Raw genomic sequence first — 15,099 nt, 5'->3', positions numbered from 1 at the left:
AGGGTTTTTCAAAATGCTGGCACACTGAGCTCAAAAGGTTCGCCATCACGCTCTGGAACCCCAGGATTTCAAAGTCTGGGAGGTCTGAGTCTGGATTTTTAGGGTTCTGGGGACTCAAGAGCCTAGACCAGGGGTTGGCAAACGTAGCTGTAAAAGGCCCGAGAGTCAGTATTTCAACTCTGCCGTCCAGAGACCACCCAGTTCTGCAACAACGGTTAATGCTGAAGGTGAACAGTCAATAAGCCAACTAGCTGGGCACCAATAAAACTTTGGACACCGAAATTTATTTATTTTAGTTAGTTAGTTTTGGTTTTCTTTTTTTGTATTTTTTGGGGGTGGGGCACTGAAATTTAAAAAGTTTGTGATTTCCAAGCTTTGTGTAATAGTATTTTGTAAAAAATTATTTTCACCCAGCTGGTGTGGTTCAGTGGTTGAGCATTGACCTATAAACCAGAAAGTCACGGTTCGATTCCCAGAGCATACCCAGGTTTCGGGCTCAATTCCCAGTGGTGAGTGTGCAGGAGGCAGCCGATTGATGATTCTCTCTCATCATTGATGTTTCTATCTCTTCCTCTCTTAAATTAATAAAAATATACTTTAAAAAATTCTTTCAACGCCCTGACCGGCTTGGCTCAGTGGATAGAGCGCTGGCCTGCGGACTGAAAGGTCCCAGGTGGTCCCAGATTCGATTCTGGTCAAAGGCATGTACCTTCGTTGCAGGCACATCCCCAGTAGGGGGCGTGCAGGAGGCAGCTGATCAATGTTTCTAACTCTCTATCCCTCTCCCTTCCTCTCTGTAAAAAATCAATAAAACATATTTCTTTAAAAAAATTCTTTCAACCACTTAAAAATGTAATACCTATTCTTAGCTCATGGGTCACCAAAACAAAAAAAAGGCAATATCTGGATTTGCCTATGGGTCCAAACAGCCCCAGCCCCAGCCAGTAGAAAAGAAAAGACAAACCACACACATAATTTTCAACTTTCTAGTAGAATTAAGAACAGTTTTGTAAAAAAAAAAAAAAAAAAAAAAGAACAGTTTTGTAATATGTTTCACATCACTCTATATCTCAAAAATATGATCATTTTAGCATGTGATCAATATGAAAAATGATGAATGAAGTTTGTGACACCTTTTTCTGGACCACGTCTTTGAAATCTGGCGTGTTTCCCACTCACAACACAACTAGAAACATCTATGAGAGAAACATCCCTCAGCTGCCTCTTGCATGCCCCATACTGGGGAGCGAACCTGCAACCGGCCATGTGCCCTGCCCGGGAATCAAACCGGTGACCTCGGTGTAGGGGAAATGCTCAGTCAACGAAGCCACACTGGCCGGGGCTAAGGTGCCCAGCTCTTAGGCGGCACAATGTCCCAGGCATATTTGGGGGCGTGTGGTGAATATCAATGCCTGGGAAGCAGACCATTTCACAGGTGGGAGCTGAGGCTGGGTGGTTTTGCAGGGCTTGCCCGGGTCTCCAGCAGGCGCACAGGCTGGCAGGTGCTTCTAGGGTTTGGAGCCATCTAGGCTCAGTCTGCTTGTTTCTGTTTCAGCTCCATGCAACTTCTCAGAGACCCCCAACTCAGATGGTATCCCTAGGGAGTAAGTGTTGGCCCCCCGGACAAGCACCAGGGGCCAGGCCAGGGCAAGGAAACCCATGGCCATGTTGCCAGCAGCCACTGACCTCTGCAGGCTGGCTTGAGACCTCTTCATAGTGCCTCCAGAGTGCCCTGGGGCCACCTCTTGCCCAACAGGACCTGCATGGAATCTACCTGAACACCCCATGCCCCTACCACCCTCCCAGCTCCCACCTAGACACCAAGAAACTGCACTGTTCCCATCCTGAGTTGCATTGCCTCATTGTGGAGCCTCCCTCTTTCACTGGTCCCCATTTCACAGATGATGAAGCTGAGACCCAGAAGGGAAGGGCCCCCCCCCCCCCCCCGCCCAAGACCATCCAGCTAGGACTTGAACCCTTCAGATGGATGGAATGGGAGAATGACAGGCAGAGAAAGAGGAAGCAAACATCAAGAGAGTGGGGGGCCAGCGATGAGTGCTCGCCAGGGAAGGGGCATCGGTAAGTCATCTCTGAGCCCTCACAGAGTCCAACCAGCCACTTGTCACATGTGTCAAACTCCTATACATGCTTCAGAACCCCATCTCATGTCTCCTCTTATGTGCACCTTTCCTTGATCCGTCCAGCCAGTGGAGCCTCGACTTCCCTTCCAGGTTCCTCCACCCCAGGCCCCTTTTTCTGTACTGTGCTTGTTCACATGGGACAGGGGACTTGGTGCCTGGCCCTGTCTTCCCAAGGATGGGCAGGAGCTAAGGTCTCCTGGAAGCCAGGGTTGCCTAGCAAGGAACTGGCCCAGAGCCGTGTCAGGGAACTTTTGATGAATGAACAAATTACTGAATAAGTGAATTAATTTATTCTGTTATTTATTAATTTATTGGTTTATCTGTACAAGCAAACATCACCTATTGAGCACCAACTGTGTGCCTGGTCTGGTAGCTTGGTAGCCTCAGCCTTAACCCCAAGACATCTCCTGACTTCAACTCTCTGCTATTTCATACACCCCTCCATCCCCCATCATTCCTCAGCCCAGAATTCAAGGTCCCTTCTCATCCTCCATCCCCCAATCTGTCTGATTGATCTCTACATGCTCGCTGATGGTCCCTCTAGACCAGCGGTTCTCAACCTTTGGGTCAAGACCCCTTTGGCGGTCGAACGACCCTTTCCCAGGGGTCGTCTAAGACCATCCTGCATATCAGATATTTACATGACGATTCATAACAGTAGCAACATTACAGTTATGAAGTAGCAACGAATATAATTCTATGGTTGGGTCACAACATGAGGAACTTTATTTAAAGGGCCAGAAGGTTGAGAACCACTGCTCTAGTCCTTTGCACCTTTTTTCTTTTTTCTGCCAGGGACACGAATCCCTTTTGGACTGGCAAACTCCTACTCATCCATCAGAGCCCCATCTCCCATGGCCCCTTCCTCTGAGGACTCCTCTAGTTCCCTTGTCCACCACCCAGCTGTGGAGTTCCGGGAGGGAGGCTAAATTGGGAGGTGCTTCTAAGTGGCAGGGAGGAGTCCTCACTCGTGCACCAAGGGAGCTAGGGTTCCATCCAACAATCCCCTGTCTGCCATCACTGCAGAAAGGGAAACTGAGGCCGAGAAAGGGTGCGAGAGCCACTTACTGGCCCCGCAGCAGGGGGAGGGCGGGCGTGCCACGCCTTGGCAGTCGAAAGCCCCCGCCCCTCCCTCCCTCCCTCCGTTTCCCTTCGGGGCTCCCGGGAACGAGGCGTCCGCCGGGGCGGGCGTGGGCGCGGCGGCCGGAGTCAGGAAGTCCGCGGCCGCAGGAATCCGGCGCATCCCGGCCTTATAAGGGCAAGTGCGCCGGGGGCCAATCAGCGGCGGGGGCGGGGGCGGACCCGCGCGTCCCGCCGGCGCACCCGCCAGGTCTGGGGCCCGCCGTCGCCGCCGCCGCCGGCATGAGCTCCACGCAGTTCAACAAGGGGCCCTCGTACGGGCTGTCGGCTGAGGTCAAGAACCGGGTGAGTGAGGGGCGCCCACGCGGATCCTGCGCCGTCTAGGCTCCCCGACATCTGGGCGCAGTGGCTCCGAGACCTGGGATGCAAGTGGCCCTCCTCGTCCCCAACATCCCGGTTCTGGGGGCGCCCGCCGAGACTCCCTCAGCTCTGGGGGAGCAGAGAGGTCTGCGACCTGGCACTGCCCAGCGTCCGGGAGCGGTGGGGCCTGACCCTCCCCAGCCCTGGGCCCTGCCAGCGCTGCAGCCGAGGGAAGACTGACGCTCCGAGAGGACCCCGGCAGCCCTCCTCCCCTGGCCACACGTCTGATGGGGGCCGCGCAAGCTGTAGGAGGGCAAGCGGTGGACCAGGTGGCTTTTTAATTAGGGTGTGGCCACCCCCACAGGAATTTCCCAACCTCTCACACCTGGGAGGAGGACAAGGGGAAGTTGGAGGAGGAGGAGGCCGCCTGCTTGGGCTGTTCCCTTGTATGTTCTCTTTGTCTCCGTCTGACAAAGGAACAGCAGAGGGGTCCACACGGCGCCCCGGCCCCCAACATGTGTGTTTCGTAACCTAGAAACACGGGGTGGGGCCGGTGGGAGACGCTTTTTAAGAAAACTCCTGTGGTTCTGGCTCAGAGAGGGGCAGACACTTTTGGAGGGTCACACAGCCGGGCCCATCTCGGGAAGGGGGAGCACAGGGGTGACCCAGATCCATGGGGAGGTCTCAGGCCTGATAAGCAAGGGCCTTTCCAGCTGAGGGGTGCTCACACCCCCCCCCCCCCCCCCCACACACACACACCCTCCCACCAGACATCTGGGAAGGAAGCCTGCCTGGGCATGCTGAGGACACAGTCCGGCCAGCCCCGGACGGGGGCCTGCAGTTGGCACCCTAGGACCTGTGACAGGAGGGAGAATTCTCCATTGCCTCCAGCGGGCTCCTTGGAGCCTCCCTCCATCCCTTTGACAAAAGGGGAAGCTGAAGCTTAGGAAGCTATGAGATAGAGAATGGTCACTCAGCTGGCTCTGTGCCCCCCTCCCCCCCCAAGAATCCCCCCTCCAGCAGTAGTCCCATAGAGTGAGCAGTGAACGTTGACAGACTGCCTGTGCATGCTGTCCCACACGCCCAAGGCAGTTTCAAGGCCCCCGTTTGCACACAGGGCTCAGAGCTGCCCAGGACCACACAGCTTGCAAACAGCAGAGTCAGGACTAGAACCGGACCTGTTGCATCCAGCGCCTGACGGCCACTGGTCCTCCTGGACCTGGCGTTTATCCCAGGAAGTGTGTGAGAACCGGGAAGCTTCGGAGATGGAGTGAGACGGGGGCAGGTTGATACCTGCATGGGCCGGTAAGGTCAGAGGCTCCCTGACGTCAGGCCTCAGTTCGTAAGTTTGGAGTGTGAGTTGGCCACCGACCAGCTTGCCACGGTCGCTTGTCCCTCTTCCTATGGCTTGGAGCCCAGGCCCTGCCCACTTTTCCAGCTACTGAAGACAGGGGAGACCCAGAGACCTCTGTCTGGCCCACGTGCCTCAGTTTACCCCCAGCTGATTGGCCTGAGACAGGCGGTTGTCCCTTGTGTCCCTCTGAGCAGCTCTGGCCACTTGATTCTGGGCCGGGTGACTGACTTGTAGACCATTGGGAACAGCTGGTCCCAATTTAGCAGATTGCGCAGAAGGCGGTGGCTGCATTCCTGGCAGTTTGCGGTGGTGAAGAATGCTTCAGGCCACTGTGGGGAGGGCCAGGCGCCTTTGCCCAGGACCCTGGCCCCCTTGAGCCGTCATGGACGGGTCCCAGCTGGGCAGGCGTTCCAGGCATCCAGACCAGCCCATCTGCCTCAAGCTTAGCCATCAGGACGTGACCCTGCTCATTCCTCAAGCTGAACAAAGCTTCATCTGGGCTGGGCTGCTCCCCCAGCCCTGGGAACCAGGAGACTGCAGCCCGAGGGGTGGGCCAAGCGGATCGGGTTAGCCATCAGCCTCCTGCCTTTGTCTCCCCCGGGCTCTGGGCGGGTGATTCCATATCGTATCCCCGAGGGTTTCTATGCAGTTACCAGGAGGCAGGCCAGGGTTCAGGAGACCCCTATCCAAACCATTCCAGACACTGATGGGAAACTGAGGTACAGGGAAGAGAAATCATGGGGGAGTTGGGGCAGAGCCGAGTAGGAATTAGGTCTGCACAAGCTTTCAGTCCCCTGGGGGATGGGAGGAGAGGAAAAGAAAGGGCCTCCCCCGTGGGGATCTGTGAGTAAAGGTGGGCAGGGGGTCTGGGGTAGAAAACTCACCCAGTGGGACAGTCTGGTCCTGAACGGGGGCTGGACTCAGCTTTCTACCACCCCCAAGGAGCTGCCCTGGGGCTGACCAACTCTGCCCATTTTGGCCTGGGTCTCCCTGACTTCTTGGGGCTGCCCTGGGCTTCAGCCATTCTGACTTTCTCAGCCGTCAGTGCTCTGGGATGCTGCCGCTGGAAACGGTGTGTGTGTGTGTGTGTGTGTGTGTGTGTGTGTGTGTGTGTTTGTGGGTGATGGGGGACCAGGAGCACATTTATCCAGGACAGCACTAAGCTGGTCAGCAAAGCTCAAGGGGGGCGGGGAATGCATCATCAGCAAGAAGCTATATTATAACAGAAGGTGGAGATAAAAGACAGAAGGAAGCCCTAACTGGTTTGGCTCAGTGGATAGAGCATCTGCCTGCGGACTGAGGGGTCCCAGGTTCGATTCCAGTCAAGGGCGTGTATCTTGGTTGCGGGCACATCCCCAGTAGAAGATGTGCAGGAGGCAGCTGGTCGATGTTTCTCTCTATCCCTCTCCCTTCCTCTCTGTAAAAAATCAATAAAACATTAAAAAAAAAAAAAAGACAGAAAGAAAATAAGGAGGCAGGGCCAGGGAGAGAGGGGTACCAGAGGAGGGCCGTCATAGCTAGCGTGGTCAGGGAACTCCTCTCCAAAGAGGTGACCTTCAAGCTGTGACTAGATGGAAGGTAGGGACCCAGCCATGTAAACATCTAAGTCAAAAGTGACAGCACATGCAAAGGCCCTGAGCCAGTAACTGGTATGGCCAGTGCTAGGCACAGAGAATGGTTTGGTGGTCCCTCAGTAAGTTAAACAGAAACACCACATGACCCATCAATTCCACTCCTAGATATGTCCCCAAACTAATTAAAATAGGTGTTTCAGAAAACCTGTACATGGATATTCACAGCAGCAGGATTCACAATGGCCAAGAGATGGAAACGGCCTAAATGCCCATCAACTGGTCAATGGATACACACAATGTGGTCCATCCACACAGTGGAATATTACTCAGCGTGGAAAGGAATGAGGCACTGACACGCTACAACATGGATGGATAGACCTCGAACACATGCTACTAGTGAGAGAAGCCAGGCACAAACGGCCGCAGAGTGTGCGATTCCATTTATGTGAAATGTCCAGAACAGGCAAGTCCAGAGACAGGAAGTGGAAACAGAAGGGTTTGTCTCTAGTGCAGGTTGAGCAGGAGATGAGGGTTTGGCACCGTGGGAAGTGGATTAGAGCCAAAGTTTGTCAGTGAGAGAGAGGAGCGCGTCTGTGGAGGGTGGTCTGTCTGTGCCTGTGAGTGTCCCTGCTGATGGGACACAGCTCCACTGTGCGTGGCCGGCCAGACCCCTCTGTCTCCTTCCTATGGAGCCGCCAGCCTCACCCCATCAGCAGCTTCAGAGAACTTCTGCTGGGTGTGTCCTCATCCCAATCTTATGCCCTCTGCTCCTGCAGCTTCTGTCCAAGTATGACCCTCAGAAGGAGGCGGAGCTCCGAGGCTGGATCGAGGGACTCACAGGCCTGTCGATCGGTCCCGACTTCCAGAAGGGTCTGAAGGATGGAATTATCCTGTGCACGTGAGTGTGGGTGTTGGCACAGGCTTGTCATCCGGAATGTCCTGCACAGTGTGGTCGTGCTCCACTTGCCGTTGGAAGCCTGCTTGCTCTGCCCTCGAGGAGTCTGTGTCTTTCCCTTTGTGTGTGTGTGTGATTGCTTTGTTGAGGATCTCTAGCAGGAAGCATCCTTGCCTTATGCCCTTCCTTTCATGGGACAGCCTCTAAAGTTTCCGGAGGCCTTTCTCTGCTGCATCCTACTCGACTGTAGTTCAGACATTCCGTGGTTTGCACATTTGAATGGAAATGCTCAGATTCACTCCCAGAAATCAGGGCTTCTGGATTATGCTCCCAACACCCGTTATTGTCACTCGTTAGCATCTTTGCTTTGTGGGTGAAGATGACATTGCAAGAGGGGAAACTAAGGCCCAGAAAGAAGCAGTGAGGTTGGCAAGGAAAGTGGCTAAGAGGAGAATTAGCCTCTTGGGTCTGTGAGCTTCAGGTTCACCTGTGCTAATGGAGGTTCCTGATTCCTCCCCACCCACGTTTTCCCTCCCCCCAGACTCATGAATAAGCTGCAGCCGGGCTCAGTCCCCAAGATCAACCGCTCCATGCAAAACTGGCACCAGGTGAGGGACTGTCGGGTACAGTAAGGATGGGGCTGGGGGACCCCATCTGACCTGTGGCCGTCTGAGGTCCTCTCACAGCCCCTTTTGTGTCTCCTCCCAGCTAGAAAACCTCTCCAACTTCATCAAGGCCATGGTCAGCTACGGCATGAACCCTGTGGACCTGTTCGAGGCCAATGACCTGTTTGAGAGTGGAAACATGACACAGGTGCAGGTGTCTCTTCTGGCTCTGGCAGGGAAGGTGAGGCCCAGAGAGGGGCAGCAACTTGCCCAAAGCCACACAGCGGACGGTACAGATTAAAGACGCTGACAGACACAGTCTACCCCATCTTGGGCTCACAGTCTGATGGAGGAAGCACACTATAAACCAAAAATATTTTTGTTTGTTTAAAAAGTCTTTATATTTAAAATTTTTAATTTTTTTGTTAATCATCAACAAGGATATTTTTTCATTGATTTTTAGAGAGAGTGGAAGGGAGGGAGGTGGGGAGAGAGAGAAAGGGAAATATTGATGTGAGAGAGACACATCAATTGGTTGACCGGGGCCAGGGATTGAACTTGCAACCTAGGTATGTACCCATGACTGGGAATTGGACCCAAGGCCCTTTGGTGCACAGGTGATGCCCCAACCACTGAGAAACACTGGCCAGGGCAAAACTTTGTTTTAGAGCAGTTTTAGGTTCACACCAAAATTGAGAGGAAGCTACAGAGCCTTCCCATATGCCCCCTGGCCAGGTGCAGCCCACCCCCACTCAGGCACAGCCTCCCCACCATCCGCATCCTCACTGGAATTTGAACCATTTGTTACCATTCGGCCAAGCACATCTCCTCAGCATCCAGAGGAGGGTTACAAGAGGGTTCCCTCTTCAAGTCATCCTATATAATAAAATGCTAATATGCAAATTGACCAAATGGCAGAATGACCAGTTGCTATGTTGTGCACTGACCACCAGGGGGCAGACGCTCAACACAGGAGCTGCCCCCCGGTGGTCAGTGCACTCCCACAGGGGGCGCGTCACTCAGCCAGAAGCTCTGAGCCAGACTCAAGGCTGGCAAGTGCAGCAGTGGTGGTGGGAGCCTCTCCTGCCTCCGTGGCAGTTGGACATCCCCCCAGAGGGCTCCCAGACTGCTAGAAGGTGCAGGCCAGGCTGAGGGACCTCCCCCCCCCCCCCCCCGTGCATGAATTTTGTGCACTAGGCCTCTAGTTTTCTTATAAGCTATATGTCATAGATTGTGAGACATGCCTGGAGGAAGAAGAAAGAATTAGACCAGCCCTGGCTGGTTTGTCTCAGTGGATAGAGTGTCGGCCTGCGGACTGAAGGGTCCTGGGTTTGATTCTGGTCAAGGACACATACCCGGGTTGCAGGCTCGATCCCCAGTAGGGGGCATGCAGGAGGCAGCCGATCAATGATTCTCTCTTATCAATGATGTTTCTGTCTCTCTCCCTCTCCTTCTCTGAAATCAATAAAAATTAAAAAAAAAAAAAGAATTAGACCAATGTGTGGGGTCTGGTGACCCTTAAAGACCAGGGTAGGTTGGAACAGTGTTTCCAGAGGAAGGAATAGCAAGGCCCTGATGTAGGAATAGGGAGGAGCTCTCATGTCAGGAATGGTGTTCTGAGTGGTGTTTTCAAGGGCTGCCCCAGGAGGACCGGGACGGGGAGATCAGGGAGGAGGCAGGGGCAGGTTTCCACGTGAGAGTTGGGTAGAAGGTGATGAAAGATGAGACCCCCAGAATGCTTGGCCTGAGCAATAGGAAGGCTGGGGGCCAACAGGACCTCTGACTCTGACGCCTAAGTCATTGGGCAGCAGGCGAAGGCGACAGGTTGCAGCCCAATCCTCCTCCAGGGTCACACACTCTGGGACTGACTCAGGAGTCCAGGCTGCCCCTCCCTGATACTCCCAGCCCCCCTTCCCTCCAGGCCAAGACTAAGGGGCTGCAGAGTGGCGTGGACATTGGCATCAAGTACTCAGAGAAGCAGGAGCGGAACTTTGATGACGCCACCATGAAGGCGGGCCAGTGTGTCATCGGGCTCCAGGTGGGCACCAGGGCCCATTGGGGGAAGGGGAGATGCTGTGACCCAAGCCCTGTCCCGCTCAGTGGCCTCTGGAGTTTCGGGCAGCCTGACCTCTCCTGCCCGTCTTTCTGCAGATGGGTACCAACAAGTGTGCCAGCCAGTCAGGCATGACGGCCTATGGTACAAGAAGGCATCTGTACGACCCCAAGAACCATATCCTGCCACCCATGGACCACTCAACCATCAGCCTGCAAATGGGCACCAACAAGTGTGCCAGCCAGGTGGGCCTCACCCAGTCCCCCTCAGGCATGCCCCCACCCTGGGCTTCCCTCCTGCCTTCTCTGTCTCTGCCTCAGCTTACTATGTGTTCCCAAGGAAGTTTCAACCTAGCCCTGTGCCTCAGTTTCCCTCAAGGGATTGACCTGAGGCCCATTCAACTCTGAAATGTTTAGACCCTGTGGTTCTCACTTTTCCTGCTGTGTCATATATGATGGGGGTTTTGGAGCCTTCGGGTTTTCAGGAGGCCTTGGCTCCAGACTAGGAAGCTTCCTGACTGGCAGGGAGAGCTGGACCCAATCACCTCTGGTTCCAAAGGACGAGGTCACTGGTAATGAATCATCTCAGCAGGGTCAGAACGGAGGGTGTCTGAGCCGGGCTTGGAAGGACGCAGGGGAGTGTGTCCTGTGACTGTAAAGGGAGATGGGAGATGGGGTGGAAATTTTGGGGCCTTACGTTTCCCTCGTCCCTCCCATCCTGATGCTCTCTCTTCCCTCTCCAGGTGGGCATGACGGCTCCTGGGACCCGGCGGCACATCTATGACACCAAGCTGGGGACCGACAAGTGTGACAATTCCTCCATGTCTCTGCAGATGGGCTACACACAGGGTGCCAACCAGAGCGGCCAGGTCTTTGGCCTGGGCCGGCAGATATACGACCCCAAGTACTGCCCACAAGGCCCAATGGCTGACGGGGCTCCAGGGTCAGTTGGCGACTGCCCAAGCCCAGGGAAGGCCCCGGAGTACCCTCCGTACTACCAAGAGGAGGCGGGCTACTGAGGCCCCATCCTGCAGAGTGTCTCCTCACGCCATCGTCCCGTCGGGAATTTGGGGGTTTTCTACGTTTTCATCTTGTTTTTCTATGTGTTTAAGTTGAGGGTCTGTGAAAGCCAGAGCCAAATGCATATAGGGTGGGGGTCCCTGCTAGGGCACACCCAGGTAGCAAATTTCCCAGCAGGCTTAGGGCCAAGCGGGGAGGAAGGGGGGAGAGGGAGAAACCTGTGCAGGGAGGGAAACTGGCCCCAAATGCTTCCGGTTGCTTCTGCCCCTCTTCTCTTTTTTCTGCTGATCAGTTTGTGGTTTCTGTACCAACAGAAGTTTCAGGCAGTTTTAACAAAAGTAATTTGGGGGGGCGGGGGTTGCAGTGGGAAGGAAGGAAGTTCCTTGGGAGAGGGCTGTGAGGGACTGCGTTTCCCCAGGACCCTCACAGGGCACCCGCGAGGAAACAGGCAGACAGGACAATAAATAGAGTTCTGAGTGGTTGAGGCAAAGCCAGACCCCCACCTCTTCCATGCTTGTCCCCTCTCCCCCTCCCACCCCCCCGCCAAGTACTGCACAGGGACCCCCACTAGGAGGCCCTCCCTGGGACCAGCCCCACCCAGGAGCCCTGGGACCAAGAGATAATGTGAAATACCAACTGTGGACCAAAGGCAATAAAAACCTCTTTTTAAAAGGAAAAGAAGGTGAATTTTCTCTCATTTCTCTCTCCTCGTCCTCTCAATTTTCTCTCACCTCTCACTTTTCTCAGACCCCTGTCTTCTCTCCTTATTCTCTCAGTTTGGTTTTCATGGACCTAGCCTAGTCAAGGCCAAAGAGCTGAATCCAGTCCCAAATGGCTGACACCAGTTCCAAAGAGCCAGCCTAGACCCTAAGAGTCAGTGTAGCCAGAGCCAGGCCCCAGGAGCCCCACCAAGACCCAAATAGCTGAAGCCAGTCCCGAACGGCAGAGCCTGAGTCTGCAGAGCCTTGCGCTCTGTTACGGAATGTTTTACTTCATTTGATTACTTATACGAGCAGAGAGATAGGCTCCCACCTCCTGGGCTAGTCTCAGCTCTCTTCAGAGAAGAGCCGAGCTGAGCCCCAAAGGGCAGAGACTGGCCCCAAGACAGTGGTTCTCAACCTTCCTAATGCCGCGACCCTTCAGTACAGTTCCTCATGTTGTGGTGACCCCCAACCATAAAATTATTTTCGTGGCTACTTCATAACTAATTTTGCTACTGTCATGAATCGTAATGTAAATATCTGATATGCAGGATGTATTTTCATTGTTACAAATTGAACATAATTAAAGCATAGTGATTCATCACAAAAAACAATATGTAATTATATATGTGTTTTCTGATGGTTTTAGGCAACCCCTGTGAAAGGGTCGTTTGAACCCCCCAAAGGGGTCGCGACCCACAGGTTGAGAAACGCTGCCCTAAGAGCTGAAGATAGTCCTGAAGGGATGGCCCCACCCTAGTTCCTAAGAGCCGAGCCTCGGCTCAAAGAGACCAGCTTAGTCCGGAAGGCGGAGCCAAATCCTGAAGGGCAGAGCCTAGCCCAGTGATGGCGAACCTATGACACCTCTGACCCGCAAATATCAAAAATATTCATCTTTGTTTAACTATTGTTGCAAATATCAAAAAATTTCTATATGTGACACGGCACCAGAGTAAAGTTAGGTTCAAAATGCTGACACGCCGAGCTCAAAAGGTTCGCCATCACTGGCCTAGCCCCTAAGAGCCTACTATATCCCCAAGGAGTTGAGAGGCATGAAGAGGTAAAGCTAGTCCCCAACGGGTGACCATTGCCCCAAAGAGCCCAACTTAGCCAGGAAGAGTTGAGCCCTGAGCTGCAGGGTGGAGGGAAAAAATAATGAAAGGAAAAGAAGGTGCTGGGATAGTTGGCAGTCAGGAGGTGTTGGCTTGGGACACTTTCTGGGGGCCTGAGGGGCCTGGGGGGTGGGACAATGGGACAGATAGCTGGTCCTCACAGCTTGGGAGAAGAAGCTGAGGCCAAGGGCACAGATCAGTCTGGGTTGAAAAAATGATTTGAGGGCTAGGACCTGGGATAGGGGAAGAGGCTGGACCTCCTGCCTGGTTCTGAAAGGTGGGAACTCAAGCCAAACCGCCACCTCCATCACACACACACAGAGTTGGGGCTCCACCCAGTGCGCCAGCATCCAACCTCCAGGCCTTTGCTTGTGCATTCACTCTACCTGGAGTTCTCTCCCTGACGACAAACTCCTATTCATCTGCAAAGCCCCAATTGCAAAACCACCTTCCTCCATAGAGTCTTCCCCCCACATTGCTCACTCTTCCCAGCACCTTCTTTCATCTTGACGATCGTGTGAAACACACCCACTTTATAACGGAGTGGGAAACAGTCGGGGTGACCGTTAGGCCCCAGGACTCTAATCTTAGAATGTTGGGGCCCCCCTCCCCTTTCTGCCATCACTTGTATCATCCCAGGGACCAACGACTGTTTGTGGGATGAATGATGAATAAATAGAAGCCCCTTTTTCCTGATGGACAAATACAGTCAGTCTCAGGGTAATCGGGCGAGTCTGGCGAGGGCCGGGATCCTGCAGGGGAGAGTGGGGGGAAAGCGGTCTCCTGCGACCGGGAGCGGCGGTACCGCAGCCCGGCCGGCGGGGGTGGAGGCCGGCCCGGGGGGGTAAGCCTGCAGCCGCCGCACCTCACAGGGGCGCAGCCGGAGGCGAGGGGTCCTTTTTAGAAAACCCGCTCGGCGAGGCCCTGCGGTCACCCCACCTACTTCCTCGGAGCGCGGCGCTCCCGCTGGCCCAGCCGGTGCGTGGCGGTTCGGCGGCCAATAGCAGTGGGTGGAGACAGGCCAGGCTCTGCGGGGGCGGCGGCGGGGGGGGGGGGGGATGGGGGAGGGGGCGGAGGACGGGGGCGGGGAGGGGGCGCCCCAGGTGCTGACACCACAAGTTCAGGGCCCGGCGCCCGCTAGGGGGCCTTTCTTTAAAGGGCCGCGCTTTCAGGTCTGCTGTTGGGTAGAGCGAAGGCGGCTGACGCTGGGGGCTGGGACGGTGAGAGGGTCCCGGGAGAGAGGAAGCCCCAGGAGGGTGCGGGTGTGGGGATGGGTGGTACGGAGGCAGGTTCCCTGGGAACTAGGGGGTGCGGGCGGAGTCCAGGCTCTCACTCACCTTTGCTCCCTGCGGATGAGTATTGGGGGACGGCAGAATTGGCCATTAATTTTTAAGGGGAAGTTTGGGCATTAGACTCACCTGAGAGGGGCGTGGCCAACGTACACCTGCAGCCCCTTTCCTGGTTGGAACCCCTCCACACCTGCCCCCGCTGTACCAATGGAGAAACGGAGGCCGCTCCCCCAGGTCCCGCTTTAGGTAAAGGAGCGTTCTAGAGTGGGGGTGGGAGGTACACCTGCAGCCCCTTTGTATGTGAGCTGTGGCCACGCCCTGTCCTCCTGGCGACCTCAGTTTCCCCATCTGCACAGCAAGTGATGGGGTCAGGATCACTGGTTCCAGGAGCCTCCATCACTGTCCCTTCTCCTAGATCTTGGGGGTCTCCTGAGCGATAAATAATACGTGAGGGGTAGGTAGAGCGGGGGTCCGCCTCCCGCTGGATGACTGCCTGTCTCTGGGCTCCTGAATTGCCCCCTCTTCCAGCCAGGCGTGTAAATGTTCACAGTAAATACTTTGCTATTATCCTTGGGGAAGAGGAGGGGGATCCTTCCCCTGGTCAAGGATAAGATTGGAGGCCAGGATCTGGAGGCCCCCAAGTGGGCTTAGGGTAGAGCCTGGTGATGAAAGAGTTACGCTGAGGCCCCGCCCCCCAATAATTAGTTGCTAACCTTTTCCACCCGCACTACAGGGAGTGACAGCCCTGGCAACCAATCAGATGTAAGGATGACTTCAGGCAGGGCTCCCATTGGTTCCCTTCGGGGAGTAAGCACTTTAATAAGTGCTTACTGTTTGCCTAGCTCTAAGCAGATGTCCAGAAAATTCTGCACAATGGGATATAGAGAAATGAAGTTCCGAGAGGGACAGGGAGTTG

The 15,099-nt window shown here is 54.8% G+C and overlaps 1 protein-coding gene across 7 annotated transcripts; it reads left to right on the top strand.

Moving 5' to 3' along the window:
* Window positions 1-3,451: 3,451 nt before the first annotated feature.
* Window positions 3,452-11,762, top strand: CNN2 (calponin 2; the record flags this gene model as incomplete). 7 transcript variants are annotated; one of them, XR_013996000.1, is made up of 8 exons in its annotated part: window positions 3,452-3,566; window positions 7,286-7,407; window positions 7,946-8,012; window positions 8,113-8,217; window positions 9,931-10,047; window positions 10,161-10,307; window positions 10,805-11,477; window positions 11,550-11,762. XR_013996000.1 is itself a non-coding variant. In XM_081091613.1 (7 exons), 7 exons carry the CDS (start codon window positions 3,504-3,506, stop codon window positions 11,078-11,080), a joined length of 930 nt encoding a protein of 309 aa, XP_080947739.1. In that variant the 3' UTR covers window positions 11,081-11,762. The 7 variants fall into 7 exon arrangements, 4 of the variants coding, with proteins under 4 accessions (XP_080947739.1, XP_080947741.1, XP_080947740.1 ...); XR_013996001.1 differs by having other exon boundaries at window positions 3,454-3,566; window positions 8,113-8,250; XM_081091613.1 differs by having other exon boundaries at window positions 3,454-3,566; window positions 8,113-8,250; window positions 10,805-11,762.
* Window positions 11,763-15,099: the final 3,337 nt, after the last annotated feature.

Source organism: Myotis nattereri, assembly GCF_964212035.1.
Source record: "Myotis nattereri genome assembly, chromosome: 5".
NCBI lineage: Eukaryota > Metazoa > Chordata > Mammalia > Chiroptera > Vespertilionidae > Myotis > Myotis nattereri.
Note: the sequence above shows the minus strand (reverse complement) of the source record. Positions and strands in the feature narration are given on the sequence as shown.